The sequence below is a fragment of the Chelon labrosus genome (assembly GCF_963514085.1).
Source record: "Chelon labrosus genome assembly, chromosome: 16".
In the NCBI taxonomy this organism is placed as follows: domain Eukaryota; kingdom Metazoa; phylum Chordata; class Actinopteri; order Mugiliformes; family Mugilidae; genus Chelon; species Chelon labrosus.
In genome coordinates, this window is record NC_140349.1 from 3,402,003 (window position 1) to 3,423,986 (window position 21,984).

General features: G+C 42.3%; 2 protein-coding genes across 2 annotated transcripts; one reads left to right on the top strand and one right to left on the bottom strand.

Annotated features, from left to right (window-relative positions):
* Positions 1–2,394: 2,394 nt before the first annotated feature.
* slc39a7 (solute carrier family 39 member 7) lies at positions 2,395–11,381 on the bottom strand. Its single transcript, XM_084563849.1, has 8 exons — positions 11,199–11,381; positions 9,784–10,277; positions 8,297–8,465; positions 5,412–5,492; positions 5,188–5,310; positions 4,967–5,077; positions 3,681–3,877; positions 2,395–3,384 (listed from the first exon to the last, which is right to left on the bottom strand). The coding sequence occupies exons 2-8, from the start codon at positions 10,267–10,269 to the stop codon at positions 3,130–3,132; spliced, it is 1,422 nt and encodes a 473-aa protein (XP_084419975.1). The 5' UTR covers positions 10,270–10,277; positions 11,199–11,381; the 3' UTR covers positions 2,395–3,129.
* A 3,329-nt stretch (positions 11,382–14,710) lies between these two features.
* On the top strand, positions 14,711–19,874 carry LOC311501319 (major histocompatibility complex class I-related gene protein-like). The gene is made up of 7 exons (XM_084563066.1): positions 14,711–14,950; positions 16,492–16,758; positions 16,968–17,246; positions 17,360–17,662; positions 17,878–18,006; positions 18,304–18,321; positions 18,427–19,874. Exons 1-7 carry the CDS (start codon positions 14,761–14,763, stop codon positions 18,474–18,476), a joined length of 1,236 nt encoding a protein of 411 aa, XP_084419192.1. The 5' UTR covers positions 14,711–14,760; the 3' UTR covers positions 18,477–19,874.
* Positions 19,875–21,984: the final 2,110 nt, after the last annotated feature.

Below are 21,984 nucleotides of genomic sequence, written 5' to 3' on the forward strand. Positions count from 1 at the left end.
ATCTATCTATCTATCTATCTATTTATCTATCTATCTATCTCCTTTAATTAATTTTCTTTAATTTTCTGTGGGGGGTCTCCAGTCTATCACAGGCACAGAGAGACACTCACACCTACGGCCAATTTAGAATCACCAATGAACCTAACCAGCATGTCTTTGGACGGTGGGAGGAAGCTGGAGAACCTGGAGAGAACCCACCTGAATTCTTCCATGTAAATATTTACTCACGTGTACATTAAGTTCTCGTAAAGAGATGTGACAGTCTTTCTCTGGAAGGGAGGCGAGGAGTGTCACCCAGATGAGTTATTGTTATTTATTACTCATCCAACCATCCCCACACAAGAACTCTCCTCCTCTGAGCAGTGAAAGGTGTTTCGTTTCAGCAGTTAAGCGGTAAAAGGTTGACGTATGACTAAAACATACACCTGATGCTGCACCCACTTTTTTATTTTATTTATTTATTTATTTATTGTTTTGCTCCAGTAGTCTCCAACCTGCAGGATGAAGGAATCCATGAGCTGAGAATGAACTGGACGATTAAACACATTTAAATCTTTGCACGACTACAAACTGTAGACATTAATTTGATTTAGGTGAAGGTTCTGGGTTCTAATCCAGGTCGACTGGGGTCTTTTTCTTCTCTCCAGGTTCTCCAGCTTCCTCCCACTGTCCAAAGACATGCTGGTTAGATTAATTGGTGATTCTAAATTGGCTGTAGGTGTGAGGAGTGTCTCTCTGTGTTAGCCCTGTGACAGACTGGAGACCTGTCGAGGGTGGACCCCACCTCTGGACTAATGACAGCTGGGATAGACTGGAGACCTGTCCAGGGTGGACCCCACCTCTAGACTAATGACAGCTGGGATAGGCTCCAAATTGAAGCCTTTTTTTCCAGTCCACCTCACTGATTAGTGGTTTTCTTAAGGCTACACAGCTGTTCAGTCCCAATCCCTTGAGTTCCCTTCACATTGTACGTGTGGAAATGTTCTTACTTTGACTATTAAACATAGCCCTGAGTTCTACTGTTGGTTTTCTTCCATTTGATTTCACCAAACATTCATCAATCAGGATTTTCTTCCTGGAAGACGATGGTTCTCCACTATCCTTCCAGTTTTTAATAATGCGTTGGACAGTTCTTAACCCAGTTTTAGTAGTTTCTACAATCTCCTTAGATGTTTTCTCTGCTTGATGCATGCCAATGATTTGACCCTTCTCAAACATCTTTTCCACGACCACAGGATGTGTCTTTAGACGTAGTTGTTTAAGAAATGAGAAGCTACTCATTGCATCAGTTGGGGTTAAATAACTTGTCACCAGCTGAAAGATAATCACCCATGCAGTAATTATCCAATAGGAGGCTCCTACCTATTTGCTTAGTTAAATCCAGGTGGTGACCAGGCTGTGTATATTCCCTCAGTCACTCATCAGATCATTGATGTGAACTAATGAATATATTCTACTATAACAGTCCTGCTCTAAATCCTCCTTCATGTTTGATCTAACGTTCAGCTGATGTTGTAACTGCGTCAGAAAGGTGGTGAGTCACCTGGATGATATGTAGGAGGTTGATTAAACACTGAAAGGTTTTTCTTATTTAACCTAGCCCTGTGAGTACAATGCCAAAATAATAGCAACATGTCACGGTACTTAACACGATTGAGTGGAAACACATCTCTCTGTTATTTAATCCAGAACCTGCAGAGTGTTTCCACTAGTGTACCTAATGAACTGGCCAGTGTGTGTGTTTTATTTTTTTTCTACCACTGTACCTGACAGCTCTCAACGCACCTCAGATCACAAGATATCTGTAAAAATCTGCAAATAATCAAATTCTTTGCTTAAATTAATTAGTTTTCATGTCATAAAACCAGATAGTTTGACCTCTTCAGGGATTTACTTTACGATAAATCATTCTTTGAGATGAAGAGCCATTTCCTAAAAGGTTATTAAGACAAAACAAGTTTCCATCAAGGCTTTCTTTAAATGATGCACACACACTCAGACATCTAGAGGCCTCTACGCTCCTTTAATGCAGCTAATTAACACATTTCTGTCTATGTTTTTATTTATTCTGCACAAAAAAAATTGTCTTTATCTCTAAAACAAAGCACCATCTCCTCTTTTAAGATTTTTTTTTAAATCTTTAGTGGCTCAGATGTGAACCTAAGTTCTACGAAGTCACGTGCGCATCGCCGATTGAGATCAGCCCACAGTAGGGCGTCCACGCCTGGTGCTCATCGACACGTTTCGGTATCTGTGCACCATCATCCGTGAAATGTGGGCCATCTGATTTTCCATCTTTCCAAGGAACTGCAGGTCAGACTGAAAATAAAACACCTGCCGCTTCCTCTAGTGGTCAAGTCTGGTAACAGCAGGTAATAGAAAAGAAACATCTCCTTCAAACTTTCAGCGGTTCATCTTTAATTACAGAAATATGCAGAAAAAAATAATGAAGCTTTAATTCATCGTTCCTCCATCATTGAGCGGGAATGTTCAGTCAACAACAACAACGACAGCAGCCAATCAGGTGAGCGTTTAGTGATTCAAAGCACATTTAACTGTGTGGAATGTAAAAATACAGACATTCAGCATCTTCCAGCAAAACATCGTCACGTTAAACACGTAAAACCGAGCGGGACGCTTCCTCGGCTCCACCGTCCCGACTCCGACACGCAGATCTGAGGACCAGCCGTCGGTGAAATGATAGAAACGTGTGATATCTTTTGGCAGGAGTGTGGATTTTATACGTTAAGCCACCGCCACCACCTCTGGAGGGAGCTCGCCGTCAGCTGGATGGTCCATGCAGTGCAAGAGGGTCGTGAATCTTCAGGTCGAGGTTCCTCCATCCACCTCCTTAAAAAAAACTGTTTTAATCTGCTCAAAAGAAATAAAAAAATAATTAACACAAATCAGGGATGTGCCCATGAACTGCTAAAAAAAAAAATAAAATTCTCCATCAAATGTTTTTCCTCAAAATACAAGTTAACAAAAATAAGAAAGAAAACAATCCTGACAAAAATAATCCACTTGATGCATCTTTATCTAAAACCGTCAGTTTTGACCTTTTCCCCTCTCGGTCTCTGTCCCCTCTCTCTCTCTCTCTCTCCACGCCTCACGCCGCGGGACGTGTCCTCACTCGTACTCGGCGATCAGCACCATCATGCCGACGCCGAACAGCAGCGCCAGGATCTCCATCAGGGACTGGCCGAAGCTGGAGCGGCCCGCCAGCAGCTCGGGGAGCACCGTCACCGTGGCGATGTAGACGAAGCCGCCGGCCGTGAAGGGCAGGATCCAGGCGGTGGCGGCGGCGCCCACGCCCTCGGCCAGCAGGGAGCAGGACGTCCCGGCCAGGGCTCCCAGGGCTGTGAGCAGCTGCAGACACATGGCCTGGAGGCGGAGGGGGAAGATTACAACACTGTTAATGTCAGAATGTACTGTTTAAATTAATTATGTGCATTTAAGTGGATTTTATGTTTATTTCTTGCACCGTTACACAGTTTTACAGGTTAATCAAAAGAAAAATTGGACATAAATCTGTGCAATAAGGTGGAAAAGTGAGCTGCTTGGGTCTAAACGGCTAATTTACAAACTTTACGACTGAACTGTCAGTATCTGAAATACTCTCAGGACACAAAAATAGTAATTTAAGCTGCATGCAGTCGTCCTACGTGCAGGTCTCCTACCTTCTTCTTGGTGCAGCCGGACTGGACGAGGATGGCGAAGTCTCCGATCTCGTGCGGGACCTCGTGCAGCAGGATGGTGACGGTGGTGACGGCGCCCACCGCTGGGCTGACCAGGAACGACGCCCCGATGGCCAGGCCGTCGGTGAAGTTGTGCGTGAAGTCGGCGGCCAGGTTCAGGTACCCCGACACCTTGATATCTGAGATTAATAGACGACTCATTCAGTCATAAAACATCAGCATGGGTGTGATGTGATGACATGTTTCAGGATCTCTGCACCGTCTGTGAGTCATGAAGCTTTCCAGTGAACTGCAGAGATTGTTTTGAACACGTCAAAGTAGAAATAAAAACCTCCTGCTCCCTCTAGTGGCCAGATCTGTTAACAGCAGATAAAATAATAAATACACTGTCTGACCAAAACAAAACAGTCTCCACCTGGATTTAACTAAGAAAATAGGTACCTAACCCCAACTGATGCAATGAGTAGCTTCTCATTTCTTCAACAGCCATGTCTAAAGACACATCCTGTGGTCGTGGAAAAGATGTTAGTCTGTTTGAGAAGGGTCAAATCATTGGCATGCATCAAGCAGAGAAAACATCTAAGCAGATTGTAGAAACTACTAAAACTGGGTTAAGAACTGTCCAACGCATTATTAAAAACTGGAAGGATAGTGGAGAACCATCAGGGTAAGAAGAGAGGCAGATGAAGTGATGCACCCATCATGCCTAGTGTCTACTGTACAAGCCTGTGGGGGCAGTGCTATGATCTGGGGTTGCTGCAGTTGCTCAGGTCTAGGTTCAGCAACATTATGTGTCCAAAGAATGAGGTCAGCTGACTACCTGAATATACTGAATGACCAGGTTATTCCATCAATGGATTTTTTTCTTCCCTGATGTTCACGGGCATATTCCAAGATGACAATGCCAGGATTCATGGGGCTCAGATTGTGAAAGAGTGGTTCAGGGAGCATGAGACATCATTTTCAGACATGGATTGGCCACCACAGAGTCCAGACCTTAACCCCATTGAGAATCTTTGGGATGTGCTGGAGAAGGCTTTGTGCAGTGGTCAGACTCTCCCATCATCAATACAAGATCTTGGTGAAAAATGAATGCAACACTGGATGGAAATAAATCTGGTGACATTGGAGAAGCTTATTGAAACAATGCCACAGAGAATGTGTGCTGTAGTCAAAGCTAAAGGAGGTCCAACGAAATATTAGAGTGTGGTTGGTGACTTTTTTTTTATTATTTACAGCTTCAATGAAAAGGTTAAAGGTTTGTTCACCTGTGCTCTTTTTCTCCTGTTTCTTTGGCTCCTTCTTATCTTTGCTTTCTTTCACCTCTTTCTTCTTCTTCTTCTCTTCCTCTCCATCACTGTCCTTGTCCTTAGTAGCAGCTGAAAACAAAGACAATCATTTCATCTTCAGATCTTCTACACACACTTAGATTTTAAATTCTTTAAACAAAAACCACTGACTGCGTATAAGTGAGTCCACGCTAACGTACCGTGGGAGTGTCCATGTCCGTGTCCTCCCTTCAGCAGGCGCACAAACTTCTCCACGACCAGGAAGGCGATGATCCCGCCGAGGACCCACAGACCCACCGACATCATGTGGCCGTGGGCGGCCCCTGTGCAGGCGGAGGATACGGAGCGGTCAGTGGAAGAGCGACGCACGCTGTATAAAGTTCAAAGTGACGTCAAACGTGGAGGAAAGTGATTCACTGCGTACCGTGGGAGTGGCCGTGGTCCTGTGATTCATCGCTGGCGTGAGAGTGTCCGTGATCTCCGTCGTCGTGATGGGAGTGGGGCTCTGCGGGACAAAATAAACGAGAGGCTGAGCTGCTGCTGCTGCTTTCAACAGAAACGAGGCGAGGGTGAAACTCTGAATCCTCCGCTCGCAGGGCGAAACCAGCACCGCGTGAAATGAGTCAATCTGCTGCGTTTTAATCAAAGACAGACGGTTTTATCTCTGAGCCGATGAGCCAGACGTGTTTTAAGTACTGTACACAAATGCAAATAAAAGATAAGAGCAACGCGCTGCCACGTGAGGGAACTCGTGCAAACAGATGGAACACAAGCGAATGAAAACAGACTCATCAGTTGAACACGTGCAACGCAAATACAAGCAGAACAAGACTCTCAAGAAAAAGAAAAATGATGTAAAGTGTCTGAATAAATGATTAAATATCATCAATCTGCAAATGAAGATTATTTTGAATTGACGAGCTAATAAAAAGATCAAGTTTATCAACCTTCTATTAACTGGTTGGTTTGGTCAGCTGCTTAAACCTGATGCAATATAATAATAAATACTTTTTGTACCTTAACATATTTACCATTATATAGTTTCTCTTTGTCTTACCTTATACCATTTCTTTTTTTTATTTTGCACCGTCATTCCCTGCCGCTGCAACACCCAAATTAACACCCAAAGCGATAACTAAAGTCCTATCTCATCTTATCTTATCTTATGAGGACTAACTCAATCAGGACGTTAAAGCAAGCAACAAAAAACAAACACTTCTCACACGACTGATGAGTAGCACGCGAGTAACAGCTACAAAAGGCGTAGCACTTTAAATAACAAACTCATCCCAGCAGGTGCGTCACTGTTCAGGGTTCCCTGGAAACATCTGTGCTGCTTGCAGCGTGTCCCTGCATTAGCAGTGCACGTGTGTCGTCTTTACTTTGCCTGTTTGCATGCATATGTTAGGCTGCAGTGAGTTCTCTCAGGGTACTTCGCTGACATTTCAGGTGAAATCTCACAGCGGAAGCAGACGTCTGCAGCTCAAACGTCCCTCAGCAAAACTAATAAGGACTAATAAATAATAAAAGACTTCTCCAGCTTCCAAGTTCTTTTTAAATCTCAGATAACGTCTCCTGGACGGTAAACACCTCTGCAGCAGAGACTAGACTCTCTGGGAGAGCTTTGTAAGTAGAAGCAGAAGGGTTAAGGTGTTTCTCCTGCCACGCCACCATAGAGTGTGCCGTAGCACTGCATCTAGGCGTGGTAAACTGGCTGCAGATAAAAAAAAAGAACGTGGTAAATAAATAAATGAATTCATCTCCAGCCACTGACGCACACATGTCTCCCATCCAGGACATTAACTGTTCTTTCTCCTGACCTCTGGAAGAAGATGCAGGAACCAGAAGGTATGCACAAGCTAATTTCTACCTGTGGGCCATCAGGGTAATGAATCAAAATCTTGTTCTGCAGATTTTAACTCATTTATTATGTTAATACACTATTTATTCATATTTTACATTATTTATTTGGCAATATTCTACTTTGTCGTCATTATTTTGCATCGAACCAGAAGTGTAAATGGGGTGCAGAGCAAAATTAACCCAGTAATAAGGAACAAGCTATGACTACTGTGTTAAATAAGTAAGCATTTTGCACAATAAAGGCTGGTCTACGTTAGGGCTGCAGCTATCGATTATTTTTGTAATCGATTAATCTAGCACTTTATCGATCGATTAATCGATTAATCGGATATTTTTTTTACGTTTTTAAACAACCAAAACAAATGATGCATAACGAAAATTATGTGGCTGTAAAATGATCAAGCATTTGCCTTTTATTTCTCAAAAAAACAGAGAACTCCAACTCCAACATTTGGCTCCAAAACTAAGCCCATGTATTGCAATTTACCCATTAAAAGTGCCAGTGCCAACAATTACATAACAATACAGTTAAGCAAACTTACTGTAAAACAAAAAGCAATTTAATTTATTAATATGCACAACAAGTTTCATGCTGTAGTCTAGCCCTGACATCAAAGTAAATATCCGTTTTATGTAGATTTCTACACCTGCAGCATTTACCATTAGGCTACTAACAAATAATACATAATTTCTGGGGTGAGCCTATTTGCTATGGTAACCTAGCAACCTGTGTGTTTTTTTGTGAACGCGTGCTGTGCGTGAGGAAGAGTGCGAGAGATGAGGGTGCAGAGAATTTAGTAACGTCAATGATTCTGATAAGCTCAGGCCGGTCGCGTTCGCCTCGCGGCCGCTCAATTTGTGATCCGCTGCGTAAATCCTTCGGCTGGCCCGGTCGTCCCGATTGCCACTCCGCCCCTGAAGCTAAACATCATATCTAGTCAAACCGCATCATGACATCGCTACATACAGTATGCGATTAAAATCAGCGAACATTAATGTATAGGTTTAGGTTACGTTACCTTGTTTCAGCGACGCTTGGTGAAACAGCATGTGGATGTTTTCCGTTCAGATGCTGGATCATTGAGCTTGTCCTGCTGTGATACGCCAGGTCTACTTTGCAGTATACACTGCACTTTGTTCTCTTCCTTTTTTAGAATGTAATGATCCCAAACTTTAGACATTTTTTGCCGTTTATGGGCATCTTTACTCTCCGCCATCGCGCCAACTAAATTCAAAATGTATCACGCGCTAGTGGTGTGCTTGCATAGGTGCTTCCAAAACAACGGTCCGTGTGGAACAATCAGATCCCTGCGCGTATAGTGCGTCATAGGAATTTAACGAGGCTTCGAGGCAGAGTTTTTGCCTCGACCAATTTTTGTAATCGAGTTAATCGAGTAACTCGACGAATCGTTTCAGCCCTAGTCTACGTGTCACCTAGCCACCTACCCAGAGCGTGTGGGATGAGGTGCAGGAAGGCGTCGCCCAGCAGTCCACCAGAGGCGAAGCTGAGCAGCACCTTGAGCAGGTTCTGGTGCTGGTCGCTGTTGGACTGGACCGGGATCAGGAACAGGATGAGGAAGGGAGCCGCGCTGATCAGGAGGGTGGCCCCGATAGCCTGCAGACAATGACGGAGGGAAGTTTACATTGTGTTCTGTTCCTGTCGGAGAAAAACGCCATCGGGCCGCGGGTTAGTACCGACGGTTCAACAACGACGAGCTGCTGTTAGAATAAAAAACGTTTTGAAGTTTCTCCGCGATGTTTGTTGTGTTATGCTTCTGTTAAAAAGCTGAAATAGTCCAGGATGAATTTCCATTTATACTAAATAAGACTAATAAGATAAAGTGCTACCAGACACAGCTCAGGTTTAGTCCCTACACTCCTCTACATGGTTTGGGGGAAAACACGCAGAAGCCTTTTCAGAAACCTTAAACACCAGCATAATTGGAGAAAACGACTATTTTCAGTTGGGACCTGCGGTTCTGTGCAGTTATTTAGGGAAAGTGAAAACACAAGGCCTGCAACGCGTCACATGACACAGCTAAAAAGTTGCAGATGTCAGTTCCAGACTCTGTGCTCCAGCTGATTTATTTATTTTTTTTATTTTTTTTACCCACTGCAGCAATTAGAAGCAGATGTAGATGCAGCTTCTTCTTCTTCTTTCTGGACCCAAATGGACATTTTTTTAATTTAGTAAGTCCTCCAGACCATTGCTAGCTCTGCTAATGTCCACATTTGACACGTTCAGCCAATATTCACATAGCCCCAAAAGAATTAAGGTTCTGGGACATTATATATAATGACCAGCCGTGGCCTACTGGTTAGCGCTTTGGGCTTGTGACCGGAGGGTTGCCGGTTCAAACCCCCGACCGGGAGAAAGCGGCTGACGTGCCCTTGAGCAAGGCACCTAACCCCTCACTGCCCCCCGAGTGCCGCTGTAGCATGGCATCTCACTGCTCCGGGTTAGTGTGTGCTTCACCTCACTGTGTGCTTGTGTGTTCACTAATTCACGGATGGGATAAACGCAGAGACCAAATTCCTTGTATACACAAGTATACTTGGCCGAGAGACCTTAATCTTAATCTTAATAAGCCTGGAGCCACGGATTGTTAGTTTAGTTTAGCATAAAAAGGAAAATCATCCTAACATTACCTCTTCCTAATTAAAAAGTTATTTTTAATTTACTTAATGCACAAAAACTGCAAGTTGTGGTTTAATGTGTGACTAAGTGCTGGACTTTTTCTCTTGGCTGGAGGCTGTGACTTAGAGGGAGGACGTATAAACTCTTTAAGAGCGGCTTCACGCCTATATTTACACAAGCAGATTCAACTTGTGCTGTTAAAACGGGAGGTAACACATTCATGCATGTCTGCACCGCTGATACCGCGGCTGCTGTATCTCCTCCTCGTGCAAATATCTCTGACCGTGCGTCGCACCTGTGTCCAGAGCTCCACTATGTCCCTCTTCTCTCCCCCTGCCTCCCGCTTCGTCCTCTCCCCGCCGTGCGAGTGGCCGTGACGGGACTCCTCCTTGTGTACTCGAACGATATCCTCATTATGAGCGTGTCCGTGATCGTGGGAGTGGGCGTGTCCGTGATCATGAGCGTGTCCGTGATCGTGGGCGTGTCCGTGATCATGAGCGTGTCCGTGATCATGGGCGTGTCCGTGGTGCTCGTCTTCTTCCGCGGGGAGGTTGGCCTCGGCGCTCCACTTGCTCGCCCCGTGGAACATCTTCACCTCGGGGTGGTGATCGTCGTCTCCGTGGGAGTGGCCGTGGTGATGGTGGCCGTGGCCGTGGTGATGGTCGCCGTGGCCGTGGCCGTGGTCGCCGTGGGAATGGCTGTGGGCTTTGGCCGACTGGGAGGCCAACAGCAGCGCTGCAGATGTGGCCAGTGTCAGCGCCAGCAGACGTACACAGCCCATGTTATCCCCTGACACCAAGAAGGAAGAAAACAGGACAATAAATTTAAATTTATTTGTGTGGAACTGGTGTTAAAACCGTAAAACATCAGTTCAGAAAAACACTGAAGGCTCCTCGACTCGTGTAAAGACTTTTAAAACTTCCTCTGCAATCTTAACATAAGTAAATAAACTATTTATTGTGTTAAACCCGTGTTTAAAAGCTGACACAGTCATGGATGAGTTTCTATTTATACTAAATAACTTAAATGTGTTCCAGCTCTGTGCATAATGTTCCTCAGTGACTCTTAAATGAGATTTCTCCACCTTAGACTTAGACTTAGACAGCATTTATTCATCCACAGGGTAAACTGCTTGGTCACTTCATCAGACTGGACAGTTTGCAGGACGCCCACATGGCAGGCTGCAGCTTTTTAATTCAAATAGCTTTATAGCAGCAGCAGGCAGTGACTGTGCAGCACTTCTAGCAACCTGATGCTGCATTAGGTTTAAGCTAAGCTAAGCTAAGCTATGATGGACATTCACTTTCTGGTGTCCCCGTATATAAGTAAACTGCAATATTAAACAAAACAGAAGCACTAAACAGTAAAACAGCATCTGATGCGGATGCAGTGTTTACTTTATAACGACACATCTTCTTGCTAGCTCATCCATTTGAGCTTAGCTAGCTTTGTGCTTTTTGTTTATTAGCCGGTTAGCTTCATGCTATCATAAAGCTGATAATCTTTTTTAAACCTCGTTTTAAAACGTTAATCTCTCATTAAACAGTAAAAGCCAGACATCAAACAACAACAACATCCACCAATGAGCACCGGTTTCCATAAGTTCATGCTAGCTGGCTAACTGGCTAATAACCAGCCTGCTAGCATGTAGCTAGCACAGAAGCACCAATAAAGACATTATTCTGGGGAAAATAAACTATTCGTTCTTACCGGATAGTGCCAAATATCAGCTCCTGTTAGACCTCTGGATAACTCTCTGTCCTGTGAGCTGAGCTGCTGGTATTTCTGTCCACGTTGATGCTACTAGTAGCTCTGAATAAGACGTGGCATTTACTCAACTGAACTCACCGAAATCTCGCGAGAACAGAGTTCCATTCAAAGCGTTCCACCTTCAGTTTTCTCCTGTCCTCTCTATTTGTTTTGTTTTTTTCCGTCCTACAATACCATCTTAATACGATTTAAACAGTTTAACACATAAAACAAAATTAACCAAAAAAAATATTATTTCTAATAATTTTAAACGAAACGAGAGGTATTATCCAAAGTCTCGCGAGATATTCAACTTAAACTTCCACACAGGGCAGCAGCATCCTGGAGAAGAGCAGGATGCAGGACCTGCACGGAGTTAATAAACAAATAGTTCATATAAATATATCACCAATACATATAATATAATATAATATAAACGTTTAAAATGATTCAACATCCAATAACAGACGTCAACGCCTTATAATATTAGTCTATTGAATTATTTCATCAACATTTAGTCATAACTTGTTTTGCATCTTATAGATAATGGAGCCTGCTCAGATGTACTGAAAACCTGTTTTATTCTACCTCAGCTACTCAATATCTGCCACTTTACCAAGACAACCATTATTATTATTATTATTATTATTATTATTATTATTATTATTATTAACATACAGACCACGTGGCTTGAGTGACATCGAGTCTTCGCTTGACACGCCCCCTACTCTACAATAAAAAACAGCAGATCATATATGTGGGTAGTGATGGTGAGATGAATACGACGGAGTATTAGGGCCACACATGAAGAAAAAAATATTTTTGCCATGACGAGATTAAACTCAAGTCTTCGACATGATATTTCAACTTTATTCTCGAAATGTCGAGCAACTTGATCAATTGTCTTATTGTATTTTGCGATACAACATAACCTCTCTGTATTGCACGCAGATGTAACCATCGATATCCTTGCATCTGCCCATTTCCAGCAATTTCAGTATGCAAGAATGCGGCCACTTCTTCCAAATTTGTATGATTTCTCCTTCTGAACAGACGAAGTTTTTGGCACAACCTTTTCAGCGGCCACTAATCAATCACCACACTGTGGTTCTGCGCTAAAGCAGCGAGGATTTCCTTATTGCCTGATTCTGAAGTAGGGTACAGTGACCAAATCATCTACACAAGGCATTGTGTTGAATCGTCAGCCAATTGTCTGATTCTGGATTCAGTGTGGGTATCCTGTGGAACGGTCCTCTCTCCAAACTATTTTGAACTAATTTCAACTTTATTCTCGAAATGTCGAGTTTAATGACTTTAAAGTCATCCAACCACTTGAGCCAATTGACCTTTGGCTAAGCCCCGCCCCCCTTAGTTACTGTTGCTACGTCCGACATTCTCTTCTGGGCTGTGGTTTTCTGGTTATCTATAAGGCTCTGGTATCAATATCAAGGAGCAACACTGTTCATGCAAAGCTGGGCACGTCTCCTATTCACTTCTATAATCGTTATTACGAAGCAAACGGACTAACGTTACGCACGTATAACGTTGTATTTCTTCAGCGTGTGCTAGCGTATCAACAACTATGCAACTTAAGCTGTAACGGTGATGTTTTGGTTAGCTCCACAGGGTTTTGCGCGCACATCATTGGGCTTATCCATACCCTGGATGCTGGATATATACCGACAGTATAGCCTGCCGTGACCGAAAATATGAGACGCCTGCGTTAAAGTCAATGGAGCGCTGTGGAAAAAGTGTCGGACCCCTGTGGGAGCTGTGATTGGTCAATCTACATTCTAGGGCGGGGCTTAGCCAAAGGTCAATTTGTTCGAGAACGGGCTCATCTCTCGAAGCTTCATGTGCACACGAAACCACCTACTGGCCAGGTGTATAATCACAGGCAGCTGTAGCTCTTCACCACATAATGTGTGATGCATTGAATTGTTGTCTGTAATGGCTCTTGGGAATGACTATGAATTACAAAAAAAAATAAAATGTATGACCAAATAATTTCTCTGCTTAAATCAGATGTGTATGATAAAATATTTTTTGAATGTATTCTGTGTGTAGATTTTCCCAAAATGGTAGTATCATATGATATGGCAGGTTGTGTAATGTTTTTCCGACACTTTAGGCAAATGGCATGGGCTTAAACAGGCAGAGGAAAGTGAAAGTGCTTGCGGAACTAGAATGAGGGCACTGAATATGTCTCTTCCTAGCTGGCTCCATCCTCTTACCTTTCTTTCTCTCCTCACTCTAACAAATCTTGAAACTATCTCTCTCTCTAAACCCTCCAAACTATCTCCAAACTATCAAAACTCTATCCAAACTCTGAATTGACCGCAACTCTCTATTAAAAACCCCGAGGAGTTTATATTGCTGAAGCAGTCACGTGGTACAGACGGGCAGCGAGGCTTCGGATTTTTGGCCCCTCCCCTAAATGAAGCAAGCCTCGATACGCGCTTCCCGGAAACGCCCCCTCCATTACTCGACACTCGTAGTGTAAAACCCGGATCTTTTGAGGGATTCGGATCGTCTGAATCACTCACTTGTATGAGCCGGGTTTTTCGAGTCACTTGAGTCACTTGACCCAAAATGGCCCCTTTGCGAAAGAAAGTGTTTCCAGTACATTCACTCGAGACATAATAAAGCATAGTAAACACCTTATAAAGGATTATTACAGTTACCTGTTAGTGCCATTTATCAGTTGTGATACATAGCCACTGAAAATCATGTCAAGTATCTTACATAAGCCTAAACCTAAAGCTCAAAATTAAACTGCAAAAAAAAAAAAAAAAAAAAAAATGAATGAGGACAGGGTCACTACTACGAAATAATATTTTGTTTTCTTATAGTCTAAAATGTATGTGGAGTGGATGCAGAGGCTATTAATTCACTCACAACGTTAAGTTTCGTTTCTCTTCCGACCGAGTGAATGGCTGTTGACTCCCTGCTCTCCGCAGCGGATTCATGAGTGGCGGATCGGACTCATGAGTGGCGGATCGGACTCATGAGTGGCGGATCCGCAGCGGATTCATGAGTGGTGGATCGGACTCATGAGTGGCGGATCCGCAGCGGACTCATGAGTGGCGGATCGGACTCATGAGTGGCGGATCGGACTCATGAGTGGCCAATCCGCAGCGGATTCATGAGTGATGGATCGGACTCATGGGTGGCGAATCCGCAGCGGATTCATGAGTGATGGATCGGACTCATGAGTGACGGATCCACAGCGGATTTATGAGTGGCGAATCAGCAGCGGACTCATGAGTGGGGGATCGGATTCATGAGTGGCGGATCAACAGCGGATTCATGAGTGGTGGATTCGCTACAGATTCCCTACTCATAAATCCCTGCTGGCTGAGTGCAGGTGGCGCTGCTAGTGGTCAGGTCGAGTAGTACATTTTGTGATCTCACTCAGCAGAGAAGCAAAATGTACATATGTTTGAATGGTGCCGTTTATTGATTATATATTAATCAAATGTGGTAGGACTCAACTGAGCTGATTCAGTAGACGTCTAGATTCATGATTCATGAGTCTTCTTTGGTGGCTGGTTCAATGAGCCGGATCCTGAATCTTTTTTCCACCGCTACTCGACACAAGCTTCGAAGCAGCACGTCTTATAACATCACTATCTGTGGGGCTTCACTTATTTCTGAATTCAAGATGTTCAAATTGTTTGTTCTTTCCCTCTTCTGTCACTTTGCATCTCCAGGTAAAATTATTTTAAATGTTTCTTTGTGACATGTTTATGCAGCAGTTCTTATACTTGTAAGTACTTCCTGGATGGAGGCGATAATGTTGTTATTGTTTTGCTTTCGCTTCAGTTAATTTGATCTGCAAATGGTCGTTTTTCACCCAAATCAACTCTAGACTGCACCTGGTGTTGATTTTGTTAATTTTGAGGAGTTTTAACCGATGACATGAATTTAAACTGCTGCGACTTAACTTTCGTGGTGTTGCACGCAGTTTACTCACAGATATCAGTGACAGTTAGTGTTGTAGTACTCGAGAGACCGCATTTTCAAGGTCTTGGTCTGGTCTCGGAATCGACTGCATTTTTACTCGGTCTTGTCTCGGTCTCGGTCAAGCTGGACTCGGGATTGTTTGTCAAGACCATTCGATACCATGTGATTTTTGTAATGACACGAACAAAAACTGCGGCCAGCATGGGCTTGTCTGGAAGGGCCAACGTGTCTGCGGTGTGGACGTTTTCAATATATCTAAGAAAGACCCACAGGTAGCGATTTGCAAAATGTGCAATGCTGGCATTTCAAGAGGGGGTGCATCTGCAGAAGAATTTCTCCATGTCGGGTGTAATTTATCACCTGAAATCCGAACATCCAGATCGCTATGCTGAATATGAGAGGGATGCGTCACAGAAAAGGAAAATCCCTCCGCTCACTCCACAATTAGACCGCCAGTTATGTGAACTGAATTGCATTAAAGTTACACACGACCCACAACATGAATAACAAAGACCATAGGCTGAGGAATAGATAAAAAATAAATAAAACCATCTGAGGATTTTCAAGAGGTAGCTCAGCTAGGTGCACATACACAGTAGGAGAAGAAAATAACTTCTTCTCCGCCATTACATTTTTCATCTCGCGCACACCCTACAAGCAACTCGCACACCCTCACCACACTTTGGGAATCCCTGCCTTAGATGATCAGCCGTTATCTGTTGTAGAAGATGCGGGATGTCGTTGGCCTAATAATTTCTTTGTTTTTCGGTTTTAGGCCTTGGTTTCCTTATTTTCGGTTTCGGCCAAGAATTTTAATATCGTTACATGGCTAATATAAAGCAATAACATAAAAATAATTAAAATTGTTCCACCAATGTATAGGCCTATGTGTGTGTACAGCCATCTGAAAAACTTGGTTATATCCAGGGCTCTCAAGTTACGAACTTAGCTTGGAGATTTTCTTTTTGTTTGTTTTTTTTGACGGGGGCGAGGGTGAAGTGTGTTTGAAGATTGGCCAGTTGGCCTTACCAACAGTTTGAAATTAATTTATTTTTCAATATGACAACTAGACTAATGCTTCTGTTTATTCAGTTCGGTCTCGGTCTTGGACTTGGTCTCGCCCCCTCAAAGTCTTCGTCTTGGTCGCGGGTTAGGTGGTCTTGACTACAACACTAGTGACAGTACGAGACGACGCCTAGTAGTAATAATACTAGTTATTGTTATCATCATTTCTGTTTTTGTTATATTATATTATAATTAAAGCAGTTACACCGTGTTTGTCCAACAGTGAAACGCTCCCTGCAATATCTCAGCACTGCATCTTCTGGGATACCAAACTTCCCAGAGTTCATGGCAGCAGCAGTAGTTGATGATGTTCTGGTGGGTTTCTGTGACAGCATCATACGGAGAGTTGAAATCAAACAGGACTGGATGAAGAAGTTATCAAAATTTTATCCACAGCACTTGGAGTGGTACACTCAAAAGTGTTTAGACGGTCATCAGTTCTTCAGAGACAACATTGACGATTTAAAGCAACGCTTAAACCAAACTGGAGGTAATGTCACAATTTTCTGCTCAAATATTTTAAACTCATCTGCTGTAGATGTTGCTTGAATCTCTTTTTTGTGTCAGTATAGCAACGTTTTCATTTCTGTACCTGAAGGGAATCAGAGAGCTGTCTATCAACATAACCTTATGCAAATCTAACTCTTTCTGCTGTGTAATGTGGCCATTGCTATTAGTTCTGGTCTGTCTCTTTCTCAGATGTCCATGTTCTTCAGAGGATGAGTGGCTGTGAATGGGATGATGAGACTGGAGATATCAAAGGTTTTATTCAGTATGCTTATGATGGAGAAGACTTTATTGCACTGGACGTGCAGACGCTAACTTGGATTGCACCAAAACCACAGGCTCTCACCACCAAACTGATATGGGATACTGATAAAGCTAGACTACAGCACAATAAACACTATTGCACCCACACATGCCCTGAATGGCTGAAGAACTATATGAACTATGGGAGGAGCTTTCTGCAGAGAACAGGTAGTTATCTGATATATTGTTTATACATTCTACAACTGTGTACACTTTCAGTGTCTAACTCATAGTTCTTAGTAAACAGTCCAAAGGTTTATCAAAACATTCTCTCTCTCCAGACCTCCCCTCAGTGTCTCTCCTCCAGAAGACTCCCTCCTCTCCAGTCAGCTGCCACGCTACAGGTTTCTACCCTGACAGAGCCATGATGTTCTGGAGGAAAGATGGAGAGGAGATTCATGAAGGAGTGGAACATGGAGAGATCCTCCCCAACCATGATGGATCCTTCCAGATGAATGTTGACCTGAACATTTCATCAGTCTCACCTGAAGACTGGAGGAGGTACGACTGTGTGTTTCATCTCTCTGGTGTGGAGGACGACATCATCACCAAACTGGATGAAGAACAGATCACAACCAACTGGGGTAAGAGTGACTGTGGTTTGTTGGATATTTCAGGCCTTGTCCTGCAGGTTAGTTGGTAATTTATCTAACCAGACTGTAATGAGGCTTTGAGATACAGAAAATTTTGTAAGAAGAGTTTCATTTTATGGAATGTAAATGAGGTGGAATGTACCTCTGTTCTAACCTTCTTTATCTGGACTGTTCTTAATCTTTTGACGTTGTTCTTTGCTCAACAGAGAAGCCCAGTAACATGACCATCACCACCACCATCATCATCATCACCATCATCATCATCACTGCAGTGGTTGTTCTTGTTGTCATCTTTGCAGCAGCTGCTGGATTCATGGTTCATAAAAAGAAACAAGGTGAGCTACTTTGATTTAGTCTTTGAGTTGAATCCTACAATTTGAAGCATCCAGCAGTAAAAGCTGAGTAAGTCTCAGAGTCAGGAGAAGTCAGGAGAACATGACTATACTATGATGATGAGGGAGAGAAGTGATGAAGAAAGAAACAAAGTGAGAATTAAACAGAAGAGCAGAGTGGATTTATTCTTCAGGTTGAGTGAGTAGAAGAGGATCATATTCACTGGAGATAAGATGATGAAAGATATTCTGACATTAACAACTGGAACTGAAATGACCTGTCTTTACTTTTCATTTCAGACCAAAAGGCTCCACTTGGTAAGTAAAACTGATTTTATTCTGTTTCAACTGATCTAACAAACTGTTGATGATTTCTCCAGACTATGAGTTGACCTTTAACTCTGTTTGTTTCTGACCTTACAGATAGTGAAGACAGCTCTGAGCTCTCTGAGAGACTGAATCCAGAAACCTGACTGACAAAAAGATGACAACATAGCTCACCTCATATGGTTTTATATTAACAAAAGTGAGATATTTACTAAGTTAACAACAGAGTGAACATAATCGGTTTGCTATTTAAATGTGTGAATTCCTAATTTGGTTTTAAATGTGTTTTCTAAATGTTACGTATTCATGTTAGAATAAGAAAACCTTTAATTATCCTACAATGGGGAAATTGCAGTTTGCAACAGCATGCAGAAATGACAGAGATAGAACAGATAATAGACTTATTGCACAGACTGGTGTTATTACACCATAAGGTGTAACAATATTGCACATATTAGGAGCGCTCGCCATGGAGCCTAACAGCAGCAGGAAGGAAAGACCTTCTGTATCTTCACACATCGAGGGTGAAGCAGTCTGTCACTGAAGCTGCTCCTCAGCTCCGCCAGGTCACCGTGCAGGGGGCAGGATTCATCGTCCAGCATGGAGGACAGTTCAGACAGAACTCCCCCGTCACCCACCTCCCCCACCGAGTCCAAGGGGCAGCCCACGAAGCATCTCCGGGGGGATCCCATGTCCGTCCCGAGGGAACACCACAGCGCCACGAAGGGCGATCAGCCGCTCCCTCCTGTAACCAATGCGCATGCTGGCTGCTTCTTACATAGTTACGCTGGACGGTCTGGACGTTAAAAATATTTGGCTATGGCGAGACTCCCAATAAAAAACAAAACTAAAAAAGTGCAATGCTGTCTAAAAAAGTATATACAAAAGTAATCTCCACAAAAAGTGAATTAAATTCGGAAAATAAGAGAGATCTTGTAAGAGCTGTTGCAAGCAGCTGCCAGCTTCAACCGGTGCCAAAAAAAAAAAAAAAAAAAAGTTTGCAGTGTTATATTTAAGAGAATGTTACATGAGTGTTTTTATCATTTCAAAGATTTTATCATTTTAATGACACGAGTCATGAATGTTATATTGTGTTGCTTTGCTTTAATGGAATATAATATAATGAGGATCTCAGATATTCTTTATTCCTTTCCAGTATTCCACTATAGATGTCATTTGATATTATCCCTACAGACATGATTTACTCTTCTGTTCTCTTGTGTGTCTCTTGTTTAGGGAGCTTTTCACATATATAGTAGTGTGTATTTGTGCACAGATGTAGTGTGAATATGAAAGAAGGCAGCTTAAACATATGTTAGGTAAGAGGTTAGAAAATACTGGATTGTGATTGAACATGTACAACATGTCTCCACAGGACTGCTCTGAAACTCTGTCTTGATAAAAAATATTTGAATATCAGGGTCAGATGTGTTGGTCTTTATATTTGTGTTTTATTTTAAATAAAGTCTAAAGTTTGTTTTAAAGGTCATCTCTCTTCATAAATCCACACACTTCTCTGTGACTGTAGTTAGTTTAACAGGGTTATGAAAAGTATTCATGCTTTCAGTGTTCTCACAGATGAGCTGAATGAAAACATCTGGATCAGTTAGCTCCCAGACAAGATTAGCTTAGCTTAGCTTAGCTTAGCTTAGCTTAGCTTAGCTTGAACGCTTGGCAGAAAACAAATATTGTGAAGTTCTTTTCTTGAATTGTCTTATTTTTTTCAATGCTGAATCCAATATGAGCCACAGCTCATACAGCAGTACTTCATTTAATATAATTTATAATATTTTAGCCTAGTTTTACCACAGTATAGGCCTATTTAGCAGAAACTTCCTACTTTTTACTGTGTCAGCTGTTTAATTTGTGTTACGTCTTCCTGCTGCTTCATCTAAAGGTTTTTTTGTCTCTACATGTCTGCTGTTAAAGTCCAAACCACACCAGCTCATGTAACACACAGAACCTGAAACACTGGATATGATGCAGTTCCTCACCTGAAGAAAACTGATGATAATTATAATAACGTTATTCAAGAATCTCTCATGGACCAAAAGGCAGTTATGTCTGCAGCTCAGCACTAGATTCCTGACAGTGATTTATTTTTCTTTTGCATCACAAAAAAAAGCTGAAATCCAAGTAGCTTCTTTAGTTTTAAATAACTGGTGGAGAGTTGAGGTCTAAACAGGAACATCTGTGCATCAGAAACTCAAGTAACAACCAGATACTCTGTTTTGATCCTGCTTTCCTTCCCCAGTGAATGGTACTCTAACAGTCAATTACAGGTAAGTATCTGGTTATTAGCAGACACTCATCAGACAAGTTTCTGGTGGGTAACCCACAGATGTTCCTATTATTTAAACTCCAACTCCCCACCAGTCCTTTAGAACTACAGACTTGGAAGAAACATCTTCAATAAAACCCTAGAATCCAGTTCCACCTCTCAAAGTTAATAGTGTACATGTTTGTATCAGATGGCTCATGGACTGATTCTGAGTCAGCTTGGTTCTCTTGTACTCCTTTGACTGCTAAACCTTATCCCCTTTATTATTTTCCCCTCACGGGCATCTGCACTTGGTCCTCTTGAGACCCAAGGTTTTGTTTGGTATGCATTTTTAATTTCAAGGTATATTTGGGATTAGTAAAAACAAAGCATCATCTACACGGGACGGGATAGTGCCAGATATCCGCTCCTGTCAGACCTCTGGATAACTCTCTGTCCTGTGAGCTGAGCTGCTGGTATTTCTGTCCACGTTGATGCTACTAGTAGCTCTGAATAAGACGTGGCATTTACTCAACTGAACTCACCGGAATCTCGCGAGAACAGAGTTCCATTCAAAGTGTACCACCTTCAGGTTTCTCCTGTCCTCTCTGTTTTATTTTTATTTTTTTTCGTCCTACAATACCATCTTAATACGATTTAAGCCACTTAACACGTAAAACATAAAATAAATCAAAAAATAACAAAATATTATTTCTAATAATTTTAAAAGAAACTGGAGGTATTATCCAAAGTCTCGCGAGATAATCGTGGTGCTTAAACTTCCACACAGGCAGCAGCATCCTGGAGAAGAGCAGGATGCAGGACCTGCACAGAGTTAATAAACAAATAGTTCATATAAATATATCAACAATACATAAAATACATTCATATAAATGTTTAAAATGATTCAACATCCAATAACAGACGTCAACGCCTTATAATATTAGTCTATTGAATAATTTCATCAACATTTAGTCATAACTTGTTTTGCATCTTATAGATAATGGAGCCTGCTCAGATGTAATGAAAACCTGGGGGGTATTCCATCAACGTAGCTAAGAATTGCCAGACTTAGGTGTAAGCTTGAAGCTTGACTAAGCTCCACTTCCCAATGTAGCTCCAAGTCGTTCCATCAAGTGAAATCAGCTGGCTCCACCTGACGCTTAGTCAAGCCTCACCTGTTAAGCCTCAACTTGTGCACGCCCACAGGGCAAATAAAAAGCCCATTATAGTCGAGTGCCGAACACTGTCAAAAATGCCGAAAAGCAAGGGAAAGTATTTCAGCATCATCACGTTATATAAATCGCCCATCAAAGGGACAAAATATATGTAGACAATAATCTACCAATTGATTTCTTGATGGTTTTTGTTTTAAACTAATCAATTATGTGGAC